This window comes from Oryzias melastigma, linkage group LG23 (assembly GCF_002922805.2).
Source record: "Oryzias melastigma strain HK-1 linkage group LG23, ASM292280v2, whole genome shotgun sequence".
Classification (NCBI taxonomy): domain Eukaryota; kingdom Metazoa; phylum Chordata; class Actinopteri; order Beloniformes; family Adrianichthyidae; genus Oryzias; species Oryzias melastigma.
Window position 1 is genome coordinate 3,324,405 of NC_050534.1, and position 15,326 is coordinate 3,339,730.

General features: G+C 41.2%; 1 protein-coding gene and 1 long non-coding RNA gene across 13 annotated transcripts in view; both read right to left on the reverse strand.

Moving 5' to 3' along the window:
* Positions 1 to 1,269: 1,269 nt before the first annotated feature.
* LOC112156375 lies at positions 1,270 to 4,348 on the reverse strand. The gene is made up of 2 exons (XR_002920948.2): positions 4,135 to 4,348; positions 1,270 to 1,801 (listed from the first exon to the last, which is right to left on the reverse strand). It is a non-coding gene; the product is annotated as an uncharacterized LOC112156375 (long non-coding RNA).
* Positions 4,349 to 11,035: 6,687 nt separating this feature from the next.
* nav3 (neuron navigator 3) overlaps positions 11,036 to 15,326 on the reverse strand; it is a 435,160-nt gene continuing 430,869 nt past the window's right edge. For all 12 annotated transcript variants that reach the window (XM_036210349.1, XM_036210350.1, XM_036210351.1 and 9 more), the window contains 4 exons: positions 14,749 to 14,945; positions 14,537 to 14,655; positions 12,965 to 13,168; positions 11,036 to 11,744 (listed from right to left, as the gene is read on the reverse strand). In XM_036210349.1, coding sequence (XP_036066242.1) covers positions 11,625 to 11,744; positions 12,965 to 13,168; positions 14,537 to 14,655; positions 14,749 to 14,945 — 640 coding nt within the window. In that variant the 3' untranslated portion in view covers positions 11,036 to 11,624. The remainder of the gene's footprint in view (positions 11,745 to 12,964; positions 13,169 to 14,536; positions 14,656 to 14,748; positions 14,946 to 15,326) is intronic.

Sequence of the window (15,326 nt, forward strand, 5' to 3'; positions counted from 1 at the left end):
GCTTTCAATGGGGATTCTATGCAAACGCGCGTAGCAGAATATCGGACTTCTATCGCGTTTGTATGGACTGGAATGCGCGCCGACACAGCCGGTGTGTGAGCCTTAAAAGTCACAGACACGCGCACGCAGGTGCAGCCAAACTTAGGATCACATGTCTGAAAGGCGGGTGCATCGGATCCCCGCGCGGGGCGGGCTTACAGGTTTGATGATCGGAGCTTGTGGAGTTCTGGTTAGGAACAGTCAGCACGTCAAAAAACCTATTCCTCGACATCATATCTGTCTCTCATTCATTCTGAGAGAGACATCCACAGACGGAGCTGGTAGCCCCTTCGACACGCGGCGCAGCGACAGAAAGACATTTTTTGACGAGCCGAGCAGCAAATTCCCCGCGCGGGGCACGAGAAATCGCGTTTGGTGCTTCATGGCTCCTCCTCCGCCCAGCTGATTGAAGGAGGGAATGAATGATAGACAGAGGCACTGGACAGACCGCCGATGTCCCGCCTCCAGAGTCATATACCTCACTGTGATTGGTTCATTCAGCTCGGCACACAGCAACTGTCATTCATATCAGCCTTGCGGGCCGCACTAACAGTAATCTTTCATATGAAGACGGGGGCCGCAAATCATCATCCTGCGGGCCGCAAATGGCCCGCGGGCCGCGAGTTTGAGACCCCTGAGGTACACAATGTGTCAATGTTGGGTTTAAATCTTTTTAAAAATGTTTTGTGGGGTAAAATCTGTGTAAAAATGTTATAAATGTTTTTAATTTTATTGTAAATAAGATAATGATTAGATAAAAGCCAGACCCTTTTCCAATACACATCATCTACAAATTGTTTCCGATAATAAATGAAACGTGGAAAAGTAACATCTTTCTGAAAAACAGCTGGAATGTTTCTATTTTTTTTCCTGAAACAAACAGTAAAACAGATTTTTTCAAACAGTGTATTGGTGGGTTAGAGAAAGCAGCTCACCACCACCCCAGGTGCGAGTCAGGGCCCCCCCAAGGGCGTCCCACCCCATGCTCCAGACAACCGCCCGACCCCGCCGCTAAAGGCCCAGAGGGGGAGCAAGGAAGGTGCCGGCCACCCCCGTCAAGGAGAGGGGCACCCAAGAGAAACGGAGGTCCTGGAGGACTGATGTAACCAAGGCCCGATCAGACACACCCACTGATGGAGGTTGGAGAGGACTAGTTCTCGAGAGCAAGGACCGGAACCCGCACCACCGAGACCTGGACACCCGAACTGCCTTTAATGCAGACATGAGGACTAAAATCACGGCAAAAAGCTTTATTTGTTGCATTGTCCATGTACAAATTGCCAAAACATTTGTGTGCTTTGAGTTGTGTCGTATTTTCCCATTAGTGTGACTATAGGTCTCCTCAACAAACTCTCAGTGGAGCTTTCCTGATGATCCGGATCATTCCAAAGCTCTGCAGCAGACTGGGTCGGAATGAATGCTGACGTGAAATCAGAACCAGAACAGGTCCAACCAGCTTCAGAGCGGTTACACGGTCACCACGCTGAGACGGCTGGTCATACAAAGGTTACAACAATACAAACATTTCAAAAAATATCTTCTTCTTTGTCACAAAATCCAAACAAGCAGTCGATTCACAAAAGTAGCTGGAAGTCTGTGGTTCAGGAGTCTGACGTGAGGCCGGAATGTCAGGAACAAAAAGTTGGGTCATCACTGAGGCGGGGAGTCTCCAAAACTGACTCGTTTGTTGAAACTTGGGTCCACTTTCCCGGCAGAGCAGCAGGGCTACACGTCTTCAGGCCTCAGAGTCCAGGAGACACACCTTAAAAAAAACGAGAGTGAGAAACCACTTCAAAGTTTAACGTTACTGTAAAGCTGTTTTTGCTCATAAAAATCCTACAGGATACACAAAAAACCTAATTTAAAGACACAATCAACATCCACTCCTGCTTCCCACCACCCCTTATTTCACAACATGCATCGAAGTCGAGGCCCGGGGCCGGATCCGGCCCTCCAGGTAATTTTATCCGGCCCTCCAGATCATTTTATTTTATTGTTATTAATAGCCCGATGTTATCTTGTGCTCATTTCTAACTTGTATAATTTTGACAAAATATATTTTTATGGAGAGTAAAATATTGAAAGTTATTTAAGGTTTAAGTTGATTTATTCTGGAATAATATTCCTGCCTTTTTATTATTCTTAATTATGTTTAAAAGTTATGGTTTTAAAGTTTAAAAATTGGCATTCTGTTAGCTTTTTGGACGATTTTGGCATTTAGTAAGATTTTTAGGCTATTTTGTTGTTTAGCTAATATTTCAGCTACATGTTTGATGTTTTGGATAAAATAAGTTTTTTTTAATTGTTTTTAGGCTAATTTGGAATTCAGTGTTTTCAGCTACCAGCTTCAGCGTTTTCAGTTACCAGTTTAGTGTTTTCAGCTACCAGCTTAGTGTTTTCAGCTACCAGCTTCAGCGTTTTCAGTTACCAGTTTAGTGTTTTCAGCTACCAGCTTCAGCGTTTTCAGTTATCAGCCTCCAGCATTTTCAGCTACCAGGTCCAGCTTTTTCAGCTATCAGCCTCCGGCGTTTTCAGCTACCAGCATCAGCGTTTTCAGCGACCAGTTCCAGCGTTTTCAGCTATCAACCTCCCGCTTTTACAGCTATCAGCCTCCAGCGTTTTCAGCTATCAGCCTCCAGCGTTTTCTGCTACCAGCATCAGCGTTTTCAGCTATCAATTTCAGAATCTTCAGCTATCAGCACTAGCATCCTTAGCGGCCAAATTCAACTTACAGCATTCACACTAGTATTATCGCAGGTACATGTATATAATTATTTTAAAAAGTAACAGTATTTAGTTTTAGAGTGTTTAATAAATGTTTATCCTGTTCGGCCAACGACCTAAGGTGTGTTTTGGATTTTGGCCCCTTGTGCGATTGAGTTTATACCCCTGCTTTACAAGTTCTCCTGCTATCTGACAGCCCCTCACACCTCCAACCTAACACTACTAGAGCAAAAGTTATTGCTTTCATTTCACAAGAACACTCGTTTATCCAACAGCGGTTCAGTTGTTAAATCAACCCTGTAACCCTGACAGCTCTGGCTTAGTCATTCTGGATTTCAAACTTTATTGTTCTCGTTAAAGTCGGAGCATCTCCAGAGAAACCCAACAATAAGATTGTGTCTGAATTCCTTTGTTACTGCTCCTAACTCGGAGAGCCTGCAGGAACAGTGATCGGTCACAGTGACCTCCTCTATAATCAGTATTTTGACTAACCACGCTTCATTCCCTCATAAGAAAAGAAACAAAGGAGGAACATGTTCCGTTAGACCTATCTGATAAAATTTCACCAGGAAAACATTTTTGATCACTCCACAGGTGTATATAAGTATTTTCTTTTATGGTTGTGATGCTTCTGTTAATTCCAGATCTTTTTGAGAAGATTACAGTTTCATCTATTTTTTTAAATTTATTTTTCTCCAACACTCACATAGTGCTAAATGTAGTACTTTTTTCTAAGAAGTCTCTGCAAAATGCATATCCCATAATGCATTGCGTTTGAGTTTTTTTGTGTAAAATATTTATTATAGTTCATTTTTAAAAAATAAATTATCCAAGTTTTCATCATCAGAAAATAGTTATTAGGTTTTTACTTTATGAAATCAGTGACGTCACAGGTTTTCCACAGACCTGTAGGTTTCAGTTTGATGATCTAGTGTTGATGAAACAACAAACAGAAAGAAACCTTCAGCTTGACATTGTTTTAATGAGTAGAGAAATATTTGACTTCTAAAAGCTAAATATTGTTTTTCTATTATTTTTAGACGTTGCTTAACGTTGTGTTTTAATGTAAAATAAACTAAAACCCAGTGAAGGTCAGCACAGAACCGGTGAGTGAGTCCACACTGTTCTCACGTGAGTTTCACTCAAACGTAATTTATTTGTAAACCGGATCAAACCCCTAAAAAACACTAAAGGAGTTCAAATGAAACCAAAATTGTGTCATCTTAGACTGTAACGAATGAGAATAAACTTAAAATAAAATAAAAAAAAACTGAGGGAAAAAAATGTTAAAATAATAATAATAATAAATACTTCGCAGCTTCCGTAGCCGCCCTTCCGTTAGCTAGAAACTTCTCGCTCCTCCTTACTCACCTCTTCAGGGAACCACGAAGTAAACGAATATGAACAACGCCACGTTCAGGAGCACGAACACCCAGAAGTCGAACCAGTAGGAGTGTTGCGGTAACACCACGGCTCCTTTGGGCTTCAGCATTCTGTCACACTCCGTCAGCGGAGTCGCGCTGGGTCCCATCGCTGCTGTGTCGGCTCGGCGGCTCACCGGAAGCGGACGAGCAAGACTCAACTCTGGACTTTCACAATAAAACGTCTGGACGCCACGTATTTTGAAGTGATAATTAAAAAAAAACATATCAGTTTTTTAGTTCTTTAAATTAAAATTTAGATACATAAATGCAGTGTATTTTTCTTTAATTGTTTAATTATATCATATAAATCGGCAGGTCAAAGTGCTGTTCTCCATTCTGATGGATCCTCTTGCACACAAACAAATACATCCATGTGAGTCTTTGTTTTCCTCCTTTGAGCTGGAATTTGGTTCAAAACTGTGTGGCTGGATAGCTCCAATATTGCTCGCCATTTTCGTTGCCCTGCTAATGTTACGTTAGGGCTGTAAGGTGCTGTAAGCTAACACGAGAGAGTATAAGCAAAGGGATGATGGGACATAAAGCTTTGACAATAGATAAAAAAGATGATTGCAGTGGGACTTTTACTTTTAATTCTTATTCACATCCCCTTGCTGTAATTATTCTGTATGAAGAAAAGATGGTCATTGATTTGTTCTGAATGCACTTATCCATATTTTCTGTAAATGTGATTATATTCAACAAAATAGTATTCATTTTAAGTATTATCATTGTAATCACAATGTGCAAACCTCTCCCTTTTCCTGGTGGTGAAGTTTGAGAGCTTAAGTGATTAAGTGGAAGGAAATGTCCCCAGGAGGGTCTCCAGCGGTGCATTTCAAATGGCCCTAATGGAATTTCTTAAAACAAGACTTTACTGGATTGACATTCCACCTTGGGAGCATGTCTCCAGAGACCAAGCCCCTTGGCTGACATGGGAGCACCTGGGGGTTCGTCCGACAAAACCAGAGGAAGGTTCTGTGCATTAACTGTATATAAGAACTGGACTAATTCACCCCTCCCCCATGGTTTTCCAAACAGGAAGTACCCGCTGGTTCCAAGAAGCCAAAATCCCATAGACTTCTTTAGAGAAAGAAACAGCTATTACTCAGTCAGTCTGTTTGATAGACTAACCGTTCTTGCTTTGATACGTTTTTTTACATGTTCTTGATAAACCTCTTTTTTCTTTTATGATATTTTATTCAAGTTATTCAACTTCTAAACAGACCAATCAGATAAAGCTATGTGTTCTCACATCAAATGTTTGAAACGTTTGATTGACAGATTCTCCTGAGCCAAGTGACTTTCAACCAGCTCAGACTCAGACTGACCAATCACAGCTTACTGGCTCCAACATGGTGGTGTCCACATCTTGAAAAATGGTGACTTCATTTGGTTAGTGAAGAACTGCGACATTGTTCAGCTGGAACAGGGATGTCCAACTCAATCGCTTAGGTCACGGGCCGAACAGGATAAACATTCATTGAACACTTAAAAATAAATATTTTAAAACGTTAAGACCGTAAATTTTTAACATAATTATGATATTTAGTATTACCTGTGATAATGCTAGTGTGAATGCTGTAAGCTGAATCTGGCTGCTGAAGATACTAGTGCTGATAGCTGAAGATGCTGAATTTGATAGTTGAAATCACTGGAGCTGATACCCAGCTAAAATGCTAAATGCCAAATTTGCCTAAAAAAACACTAATACAAAAAACTTAGGTTAGCCAAAACAGCTAGCATGTAGCTGAAAAAAGAGCTAAACTTCAAAATAGCCTAAAAAATTTAAAAAAAAAGTCGAAATTAGCCAAAACAGCTAGAATGTAGCTGAAATATTAGCTAAACTCCAGAATAGCCTAAAAAATCTTTGCAAATATCAAAATAGTCCAAAAAGCTAGCAGAATGCCAATTTTTAAAACTTTAAAACCATATCTTAACATATATACAAATAATAAAAAGGCAGGAATATTATTCCAGAATAAATCAACTTAAATCTAAAATAACTTTCAATATTTTACTATCCATAAAAATATATTTTGTATAAATTATACAAGTTATAAATGAGCCCAAGATAACATCGGGCCATTTATAACAATAAAATAAAATGATCTGGAGGGCCGGAGAGAATTACCCGGAGGGCCGGATCCGGCCCCCGGCCCACATGTGAGCTAGAACCGGAGCAGCACCGCTGGTGTATCCAATACAAGTAGCACATAAAATCTGGACACTTTTGACTCGAGTGACACCAAATACAATTTATTAGGGCTTTACAAAGACTACAAAATCCTCCAGATGAATTAAATCACTGTCTCTGTCTATTTACATGATATGTTACATACAAATGTACAAAATATAAAACATTTAAGGACAAATGTTTCACCCAAAAAGAAGAAAACATCCCCTCAAACCAGAGTAAATGCTATGGTCTCCAACTGAGATAAACTGGAAAAGTGGGAGAAATGACCACTTCAGCATCAACACTATGGTGCACGCCGTCAAGGCTCTGCTATCTAAAGGCCTACGACATCAGTGTGGATGGGTTTGGAACCTGGGTTTAAGTGTAGGTAAGGAGCGAACCGTGGTGACTAACCCCATTAGCATGCAACTACACACCTTTGCAAAAGGGTCGCTAAGCCGAGCGGGTTTTGTGTGATGCTACGTTCACACCGGCCAACATGCGTTCAAGCGATGAAAAGTTGATGTTTGGGCTTCAAAAACTCTTGTTTTTGAGAACCAATTGAACCGAGGGGCCTCTGGTCACAGACAGGATGGCACCCGAAAAAAAATCTCTAGCTGGAAGCGGAAATTTCCCAACTTTAACTGGTTGCGTAAGCAGAAATTTTGCAACTTTAGCTGTTTGCATAAGCTGAAATATCGCAACTTTAGCCGTTTGCGTAAGCGGAAATTTCCTGAAACTTTAGCCGGTTGTGTAAGCGGAAATTTCCTGAAACTTCAGCCGGGTGCGTAAGCGGAAATTTTCTGAAACTTTAGCCGGTTGCGTAAGTGGAAATTTTGCACCTTAACTGGCTGCGTAAGCGGATATTTTGCAACTTTAGCTGTTTGCATAAGCTGAAATATCGCAACTTTAGCCGTTTGGGTAAGCGGAAATTTCCTGAAACTTTAGCCGGTTGTGTAAGCGGAAATTTCCTGAAACTGTAGCCGGTTGTGTAAGCGGAAATTTCCTGAAACTTTAGCCGGATGCGTAAGCGGAAATTTCCTGAAACTCTAGCCGGTTGCGTAAGCGGAAATTTCCTGAAACTTTAGCCGGTTGTGTAAGCGGAAATTTCCTGAAACTTTAGCCGGTTGCGTAAGCGGAAATTTCCTGAAACTTTAGCCGGTTATGTAAGCGGAAATTTCCTGAAACTTTAGCCGGTTGTGTAAGCGGAAATTTCCTGAAACTTCAGCCGGTTGCGTAAGCGGAAATTTCCTGAAACTTTAGCCGGTTGCGTAAGCGGAAATTTTGCACCTTAACTGGCTGCGTAAGCGGATATTTAGCAACTTTAGCTGTTTGCATAAGTTGAAATATCGCAACTTTAGCCGGTTGCGTAAGCGGAAATTTCCTGAAACTCTAGCTGGTTGCGTAAGCGGAAATTTCCTGAAACTTTAGCCGGTTGCGTAAGCGGAAATTTCCTGAAACTGTAGCCGGTTGCGTAAGCGGAAATTTCCTGAAACTTTAGCCGGTTGCGTTAGCGGAAATTTCTTAAACTTTAGGAAAGCCTTTCAAAAAGGATATTTTCTGAAAAAAATGTTCAGAAATAGCAGCTTCTAAGCTTTTAAATGTGAATAAACTGTGACTGTCTAACAGTTTCATTTGCAAGTTGAGCTTCAAATGGGACAGAAACGTTAATCGTTATATTCATTTCAAGTCAATATTAACAAGTGTCCAAATTTGTATAACTACACCCGTTTACCTCTGGAGAAAAATGCCGCTTTCTCTGTGAATCAGCTGATCACGTAAGCGGTATGTCTAAGGGAAAAAAGGCTCAAAGCTTAAAACAGGGGGTTCCAGTTGAGGACTTCCGGCTAATGATTTCGGGCGCCATGATGTTTTTTTGCGGCAGGTGTGATGCCAAGGTAGGTTCCCCCTGCCAGAATGTGTTTCCCCGGTCTCAGACATCGTTGATTTGTTTTGTAACGCTCATATTTTGTAGCAAAAAACGTAAAAACAGACTTGATTCTGGGGATTTTGGGAGTTTATTGTCATGTAGCAACGGAAAATAATTAAATAGTCGTTTCTATTGCAAAGTACTGGGGGCACAGATTCTGGTAGCATGACAGAACCCGTGCCCTCTCTTGTTTTACGTATAATATGTGGTTAAAAAAAGTCGTTTGTTATAGTTCCATAAGAAAGTCACTTTAATAAATTGCGTTTTATCATAAATTAGTATTTTTTTAACAACACAGAAAATGAAGAGGAAAAAAAAAGCATGACAATAAACTCCTTCAAAACCCCAGTCATAATAATCCACCTTCCTTTTACACTTTTTGGGAAAAAATATGAATAAATCAACGCTGCCTGAGACCGGGGATACAATTATTGGTAGGGGGAGCGTATCTTGGCACCACACCGGCTCCAGCAGGGGGGAGGGACTTCTGGTTTTCGAGATTCTTTTGGATGAACTTTGACCAATCGGGTAAAGATGTGCATTTCAAAACAAGGAAGTATCAACCGTTTGGTCAAAGATTTGAACCTCCTTGATGTTTGGCACCGAGGGTAGTGACAGAGCAGTGTAAAGACGCGTTCAGGAACCCCCTGGCGTTCAGCGCGTCACACGCCGGCGTGAACGTAGCACTAGAAACAGCTTGGCTTCAGAGACACTCGTGGAGTTGAGCACAGGTAGGATTTTAGAGGATTGTCCTGAGGTGGAGACAACATCTTGGTCTCTGATGGGCTTTGACTGACCGGTAGCACCTGCTTGTTGCTGTTTACAGTACAGAGTCAGGAAAGTCCCGGTGCCTCTGCAGCAAGCCGGCCTCTGTGGGGGGGGGACAGTGAACATCCAAAGGATGCTGTGGCAGGAAATGAAATCCTCAGTGAGTTCTGTACTGTACACCGTACGCCATCCAATCCCCATCGACTGCATTCAGAATTTTTGCATTTAAGTTTTTTATCAGTCGTCCCCCAGAGTACAACTTTTGTTTTTTTTACTCAGCTGGTTATTTGTTACACCGATGCATCTTTGATTCAATGTGCAAGAAGTATTTACACCCAACCCCCCACCTCAAAGTGTGCAAAACCAACCCGCTTAAACAAAGAGAGGACACTCAAAGTTCTTAATGGCTTCCATCCAGAACACACACACACACACACACACACACACACACGTAAAGGTAAAGGGGTTTTCTCAGTCTTTAAAAAGCTGCAGAACGTGACGATCAGGCGTTTGGTTGTGCTCCTGTCAGTTCAAGTGAGCCCAGCTCAATTGGCCCCGAAGCAAAACCCACCCGACCTTTCAGTTCCAACAATACTGGTTTGTTTCGCATTCAAATGTTCTGTCAGAGAAAAGAGGGAGTGATTCAGAGGAAGAAGACGGGGCAGCAAACAAACGTTTTCTTTTAACAAGCAGCATCTCTGACGCAGCAGGAAGCAGATCATTCGACATCCCTGCAGCCAGTGGGAGCAGAAGATGCTTCCAGACATTTTCCTCATTTAAGGCAGTGAGAAAGCACCATTATCATTGTTCCCGTACTGTTTTGTTTTTGGCTGAACTGACTACATATGTGATCGTTTTGCTAGTTTTTGCTCAGATGACAGATCCAGAGGAATTTCTGATGAGATGTGGTTGAATTTGGGCTCTACGTCAAACCATCATTTTCTAAGTAACAAACGGCGTGAGGACGTCTAGAAACTTTGATCGTTTGGTTTTCCAAGGGAAACGTTGGCACTTTTCCATGTTGTCGCCACAGCGGTGACACGGCGGCACCACGCAGACAGAGCGCTTTCATTGTGCTTGTTGTTGGCGTGAGCGAGCAGCGGTTCGGCGGTGCCTGTTACTGAGCCGGTACCACGCACTTCTTCGGGAAGCTCTCGTACCCGCTGGACTGCAAGAAGGCCTCAAAGACATCTTTACTCGGCTGCTCGGGCGCCATCAAGAGCCAGAAACGCCATCAATAAAACCGAAGCTCAAATGCAGACACGTCTGAGGTTTTTGGGCTTTAGTGAACCAGCATTTATATGGGCTCAAATCAGGATCAGCTTAAAGAGAACGAAAAAAACAGATTTAAAACTTGAAAAATACACATTGTAACTGAAAAAAATGTGAACATTTGAAAACAAGACGTTGTAAATTAAAAAAAAGAAAATTAAAAAAAATATATTTTTGGGAAAATTTGAAAAAAAAATACTGAAAACTTGAATAAAAACACAATAAATGAAAAAATTACCAATTGAAAAAAAAAAAGAATCAATTTTGATTTTTTTTTCTAAATCTTCACTTTCAGTCCACTAAAAACTTAATACATTTGAATTGAAACAGTAAACTGCAGACTGAAAGTGAAGATTCAGGGATAAAAAAGTTTTCAGTATTTTTTGTTTTTCAAATTTTTAACGTTTTATTTCAAATTTTCATTATTTTTTTTCAAATTTTCAAAATTTATTTCAAGTTTTCCATTTTTTTATTTTCAAAACGTATTTTCTTTTTTTTCAAATTTACAATGTCTTGTTTTCAAATTTTCATTTTTTTCAAATTTACAATGTTTTGTTTTCAAATTTTCTTTTTTTTTCAAATTTACAATGTCTTGTTTTCAAATTTTCAAAATTTTTTCTAATATACAATGTCTTGTCTTCAAATTTTCAATTGTTTTCAAATTTTCAAATTTTCATTTTTTTTCAAATTTACAATGTCTTGTTTTCAAATTTTCATTTTTTCTTTTTTTTTCAAATTTACAATGTCTTGTTTTCAAGTTTTCAATCTGTTCTTTCGTTCACTTTAAGCTGATCCTGATTTGACCACATTCATTTATCCATCCAATCAACTCAAACCAAAGCACCAGACATGGCCACAAGAGGGCGCTGCACCACATGGAAAAAAACCAAAAAAACATTCCTGCTCTTTTTTCGTGTAAAAACCAGAGCGGGATGGTCTCCAGAAATGTGCCAGGTTGGACGGATTCCCCTTCCGCTGCCTGTGTGGAGCGCACGTTTGCTCTGTAAACAAGGAAAGACAGAAACGATCCAAAGCCCCTCCCAGTGTAAACATCAGCAAAAAGAACGGGGTAAAAACATAAAAAAATCCAGTTTTGTGTTTCGGTTTTTGTGACACTTTGGAGCACACAAAGTAAACATGAGGCCCCTCCCACTCCAACATGTATGAAAAGCTTCCTTTTTGTAATCGCCCAATAAAAAGGCCAAAAGCCGTTGATGTCAGTCACACAGAAACTTTTCATACATGGCACAGCTGAGGGGGGGCAGGGGTCCTGATGAGGGCTGATTCCAGCTCAGAGAGCCGACTCCAGGGAGGAGTCCAGCTGGTCGTCATGGTGACTGGTGCTGTCGCTGTCGCAGCTCTGCGTGCTGGAGTAGTTGGCCGCTTCCTGCAGCCGCAGCAGCATGTTCATCTGCAGACACAAACCGCCGTGAGATGAGGTCAGTCAGGAGTATTCATTTGTTTAAACAGAAACTCAAACCTTTAATGTAAATAAAAACAGAAGAATTCACAAAACATCACAGAGATCAAATCCTGATCAAGTTGATTTTAGCCGCTGAGCCATATGTGATCATGTTAAGTGTGAAGTGTAAAAACACTTGGATTAAAACTGATTCTAGGAACGGCGTTTGCTTATTTCCTAAAAATGTTTCCTGGAAGTTGTTTCTGACTTTGTGACCTTCAGTGACTTTGGAGGTGGACTCATTCTGGAACCTCTAGATAAAACTACTGCAGCAGATCAAGGTAATCTGTGGAGGCTTAAGTCACCGGCTGCTGAAGGATCCCTTTGCTTTGTGTGTTCAGAGTTGGAGGTGTGACCCGGCAGAATTTATGGCTCAGCTCTTCAAAAATTCTGTTAGATGACAGAAAAAAGCAAAACTGTCCACACACTGCAGGTTTTTTAGATTCATATCAGGATAATCCCAACTCTTCTTTTAACAAAATAAGTGCGGATAAATCAGCAGAAACCTCCAGACTTGTGTTTTATGTTGTCATCAAGCTGATTCTTTGCTTCAGTTTCTTTCTTTGGATGACACTGAATTAAATAAAATACCAAAATAAAAGCTTTGAGAAAACTTAAAATTAAATTAAAGTTTTCAAGTTTTAAATTAAATTAAATTAAGAATTGAGAAAAAGTTTGGTGGCTGAAGTCACACTAAAATATGTTTTTATTGACCACAATCGTTATGCATAAAACCAAGAAATTCCAGAGGTTCACATATTTTCTACTGCAGCTGTATATAGTTTTGCAAATAAAATGCCAATACAGTCAAATAAAAACATCAAAGAGCATTAGAGGTTCATCCAACTCAAGCTGACCCTGACCCAGATGACACCACGGTCTGTGGCCGCTGACCTGTAATTATGGGGTTTTAACGAATGTAAAAATAAGTTTGAGATAAATCTCAGTTTTACATGTTTCCCGCTTCGATCCTTGGTATCTGTGTGTGTCCTGGAGTCCCTTTTTGTGTCTTTTTAAATATAATTTAATAGGGGCGGGTCAGATGCAAACAAAAGAGGCTGGGCCCTAGACCCAAGCCCTGAGGGACCCCACATTTAAGTGATGTAGAATCATTTTTCTGACAAAGTCGGTCACAGTTTGGTTATAAATTCAGGGAGATGTGTCCTCACCAGCGGGTCTCCCTCAGTGTCACTCTGAGACACCTGCTTGGCCGACGCCCCCTCCTTGGATGAGCTGTAGCCGTCGTAGCCCACGTCCTCGGGCCTCAGCTGGAGCAGCGACTGGCCGTCCTGCTGCAGCGAGGCGGCGCTCCACGGGTAGGTGTCGTTCACCCACTTGGAGGGATCCTCCCATACGGCTCTTTTACCGTACAGCTGTACAGGGGAGAGCCGTGAAAGAAGGAGCTGCGGTTTGTACAGAGCAGACATTTTTTCTGGGGATGAGTGAAATGGAATTTTCTGAATCACTTTGGGACAATCCTTCCCTATTGGGTCCTTTTCTCTAAAACAATTCCATCCTAATCCTGCGTTCACACTGAACACAAGTGTGTTTGTAGATATGGAAGAAAGTGACCAAAAAGTTCAATTGGAATTTAGTCATTTAATAGAAAGTTGGAACTTGTACAGAGTACTCTGGGTCTGATCCCCCAAATATAGTCCCCAAGGTGGGCCACGTGTGGCTTCAGGGCAATGTTTGTCAGGACAGGAAACCCCCCATGGTCCTTAAAGGGTAACCAAACTCTAAATCAACGTGTTTGGGCCTGTTGACCTCTATAAATGGGGCTTTAAAAGGGCTGTCTGTTGGTCTTTGCCACAATTTTGACAAATTAAAATAAAATAGTTTAATTCGTGAAAATCTAGTCCTGTCTGTGTGCTGCCCCCTATAGGTTGAAATGAGGCACTACAGTGAATTTTTGTGATTGGTTAAACCATAAAGTTTCAGAAGTCTCATCATGATCTGCAGCTCCAGTAATGATAACTGTACTCCCCCAAGCTCCACCCCTCCAACTAGATTTTCAAATTTCGGCTGAGGGTGGAGTCAGTAACCCTGTTTGGTTACCCTTTAACACCTTATCGGTCAATGTCCATGTTCCTGCTGACTGATTTCAGTGGAAAAGTACTGATTATGTCCTTGAAGCGCCCCCTAACTGGTCTCAACTGGTCTGGGGCTCGATGAGGGTTAAAATAACAATGCTTCATCAATGTATTAATAACAATGTACGTTGACATGTGACATTTCAAACCACGAAGAGATCAAAGGGGAAATCTAGCACAGAAACTCTCTTTCTTTGTGTTTGTTCTGTGAAAATACTATCAGTAAAATTCTCTGCTGAGAAATAAAATGTGACGGACTGTGAACGTCTTTGCCAAACCGGTGAACCGGATCTGGTTCTGGTTTTACAGCTGCTTTTTCTGCTGTCCCGCCCTCAGAGGCTCAGAGTTCAGCACCGTTGATCAGTGTGCCGACAGACCCTGAGGTGCTGTCTGTCTGGCTCCTCCCTTTTCAACATGCCCAGTCAGATTATTTTAGCTGTGCTATGTACTAATCAAGTTTTTTTTTAAAGCCAAATTCCCTGATAATCACACTGGATGAAAGACCTCTAAAATGTACATATAAGTAAAGGGGTAATATAGAGATCCTTATGACAAAGTCTGTGTGTGAGCTCACCAAAAACTGGTAGAGACTTGAAGTGCCACTGTAGTGATTCTGACAACTGTAACATTAGAATCTGTTGAAAGTACCTGCAGTCCCTCTCTGACAGCCTCCAGCAGGTAGGGAACCAGGGAGTAGTTCCACAGGTCTGTGAACCAAACCCGAGAACCCTCCACATCCATTGGACACGGGAGGAAGAGGCGGGGGCCTGTGAGGTCACAGGAACATGACATCAGATTGAAGGATGGGCCTTTTTTTCTTTTTTTTGCACTGCAGAAACCAGTTTTAACGTTTCACTCACCGATCGTGACATCTGAGGAGCTGTGGGCCTCCAGGAAGCTGTTGAGGTGCTGCCAGGTTTTGGGGATCCAGTCCACGATCTTGATCAGGTCATTGCTGCGCATGTTCTTGTCGATCTCTGTTTCTATCAGCTTGCGGCGCAGGAAGCGGCCCAAGAAGCCCTTGACTGGCTCGGTGTGGTTGGTGCACAGCACCCACCTGTGGTGGGACACAGGAACAACAGTGAAACAAAAGGAATCGTAGCTTCTCTGGGATGTTGTGATCAAATATGGCCCCTGATGGAGGTTTCTATTAGGAAATTATGAAAAAATTCTCCAAAAATGGCAAAAACATATTTTATAAATAAAAAAACTACTTATATTTTTGTCAATAGACTTAAAATAGTTTATGTATACAAAGAAAGTTAACTTAGAAATTATTTTAAATCAGGGGTGTCAAACTCAATCGGACGGGGCCAAAATCCAAAACACACCTTAGGTCGCATCTATTGAACACTCTAAAACTACATTTTTAAAACTTTAAAACCTTAACTTTTTAACATAATTATGAACTAGATATATAGCATTACCTGTGATAATA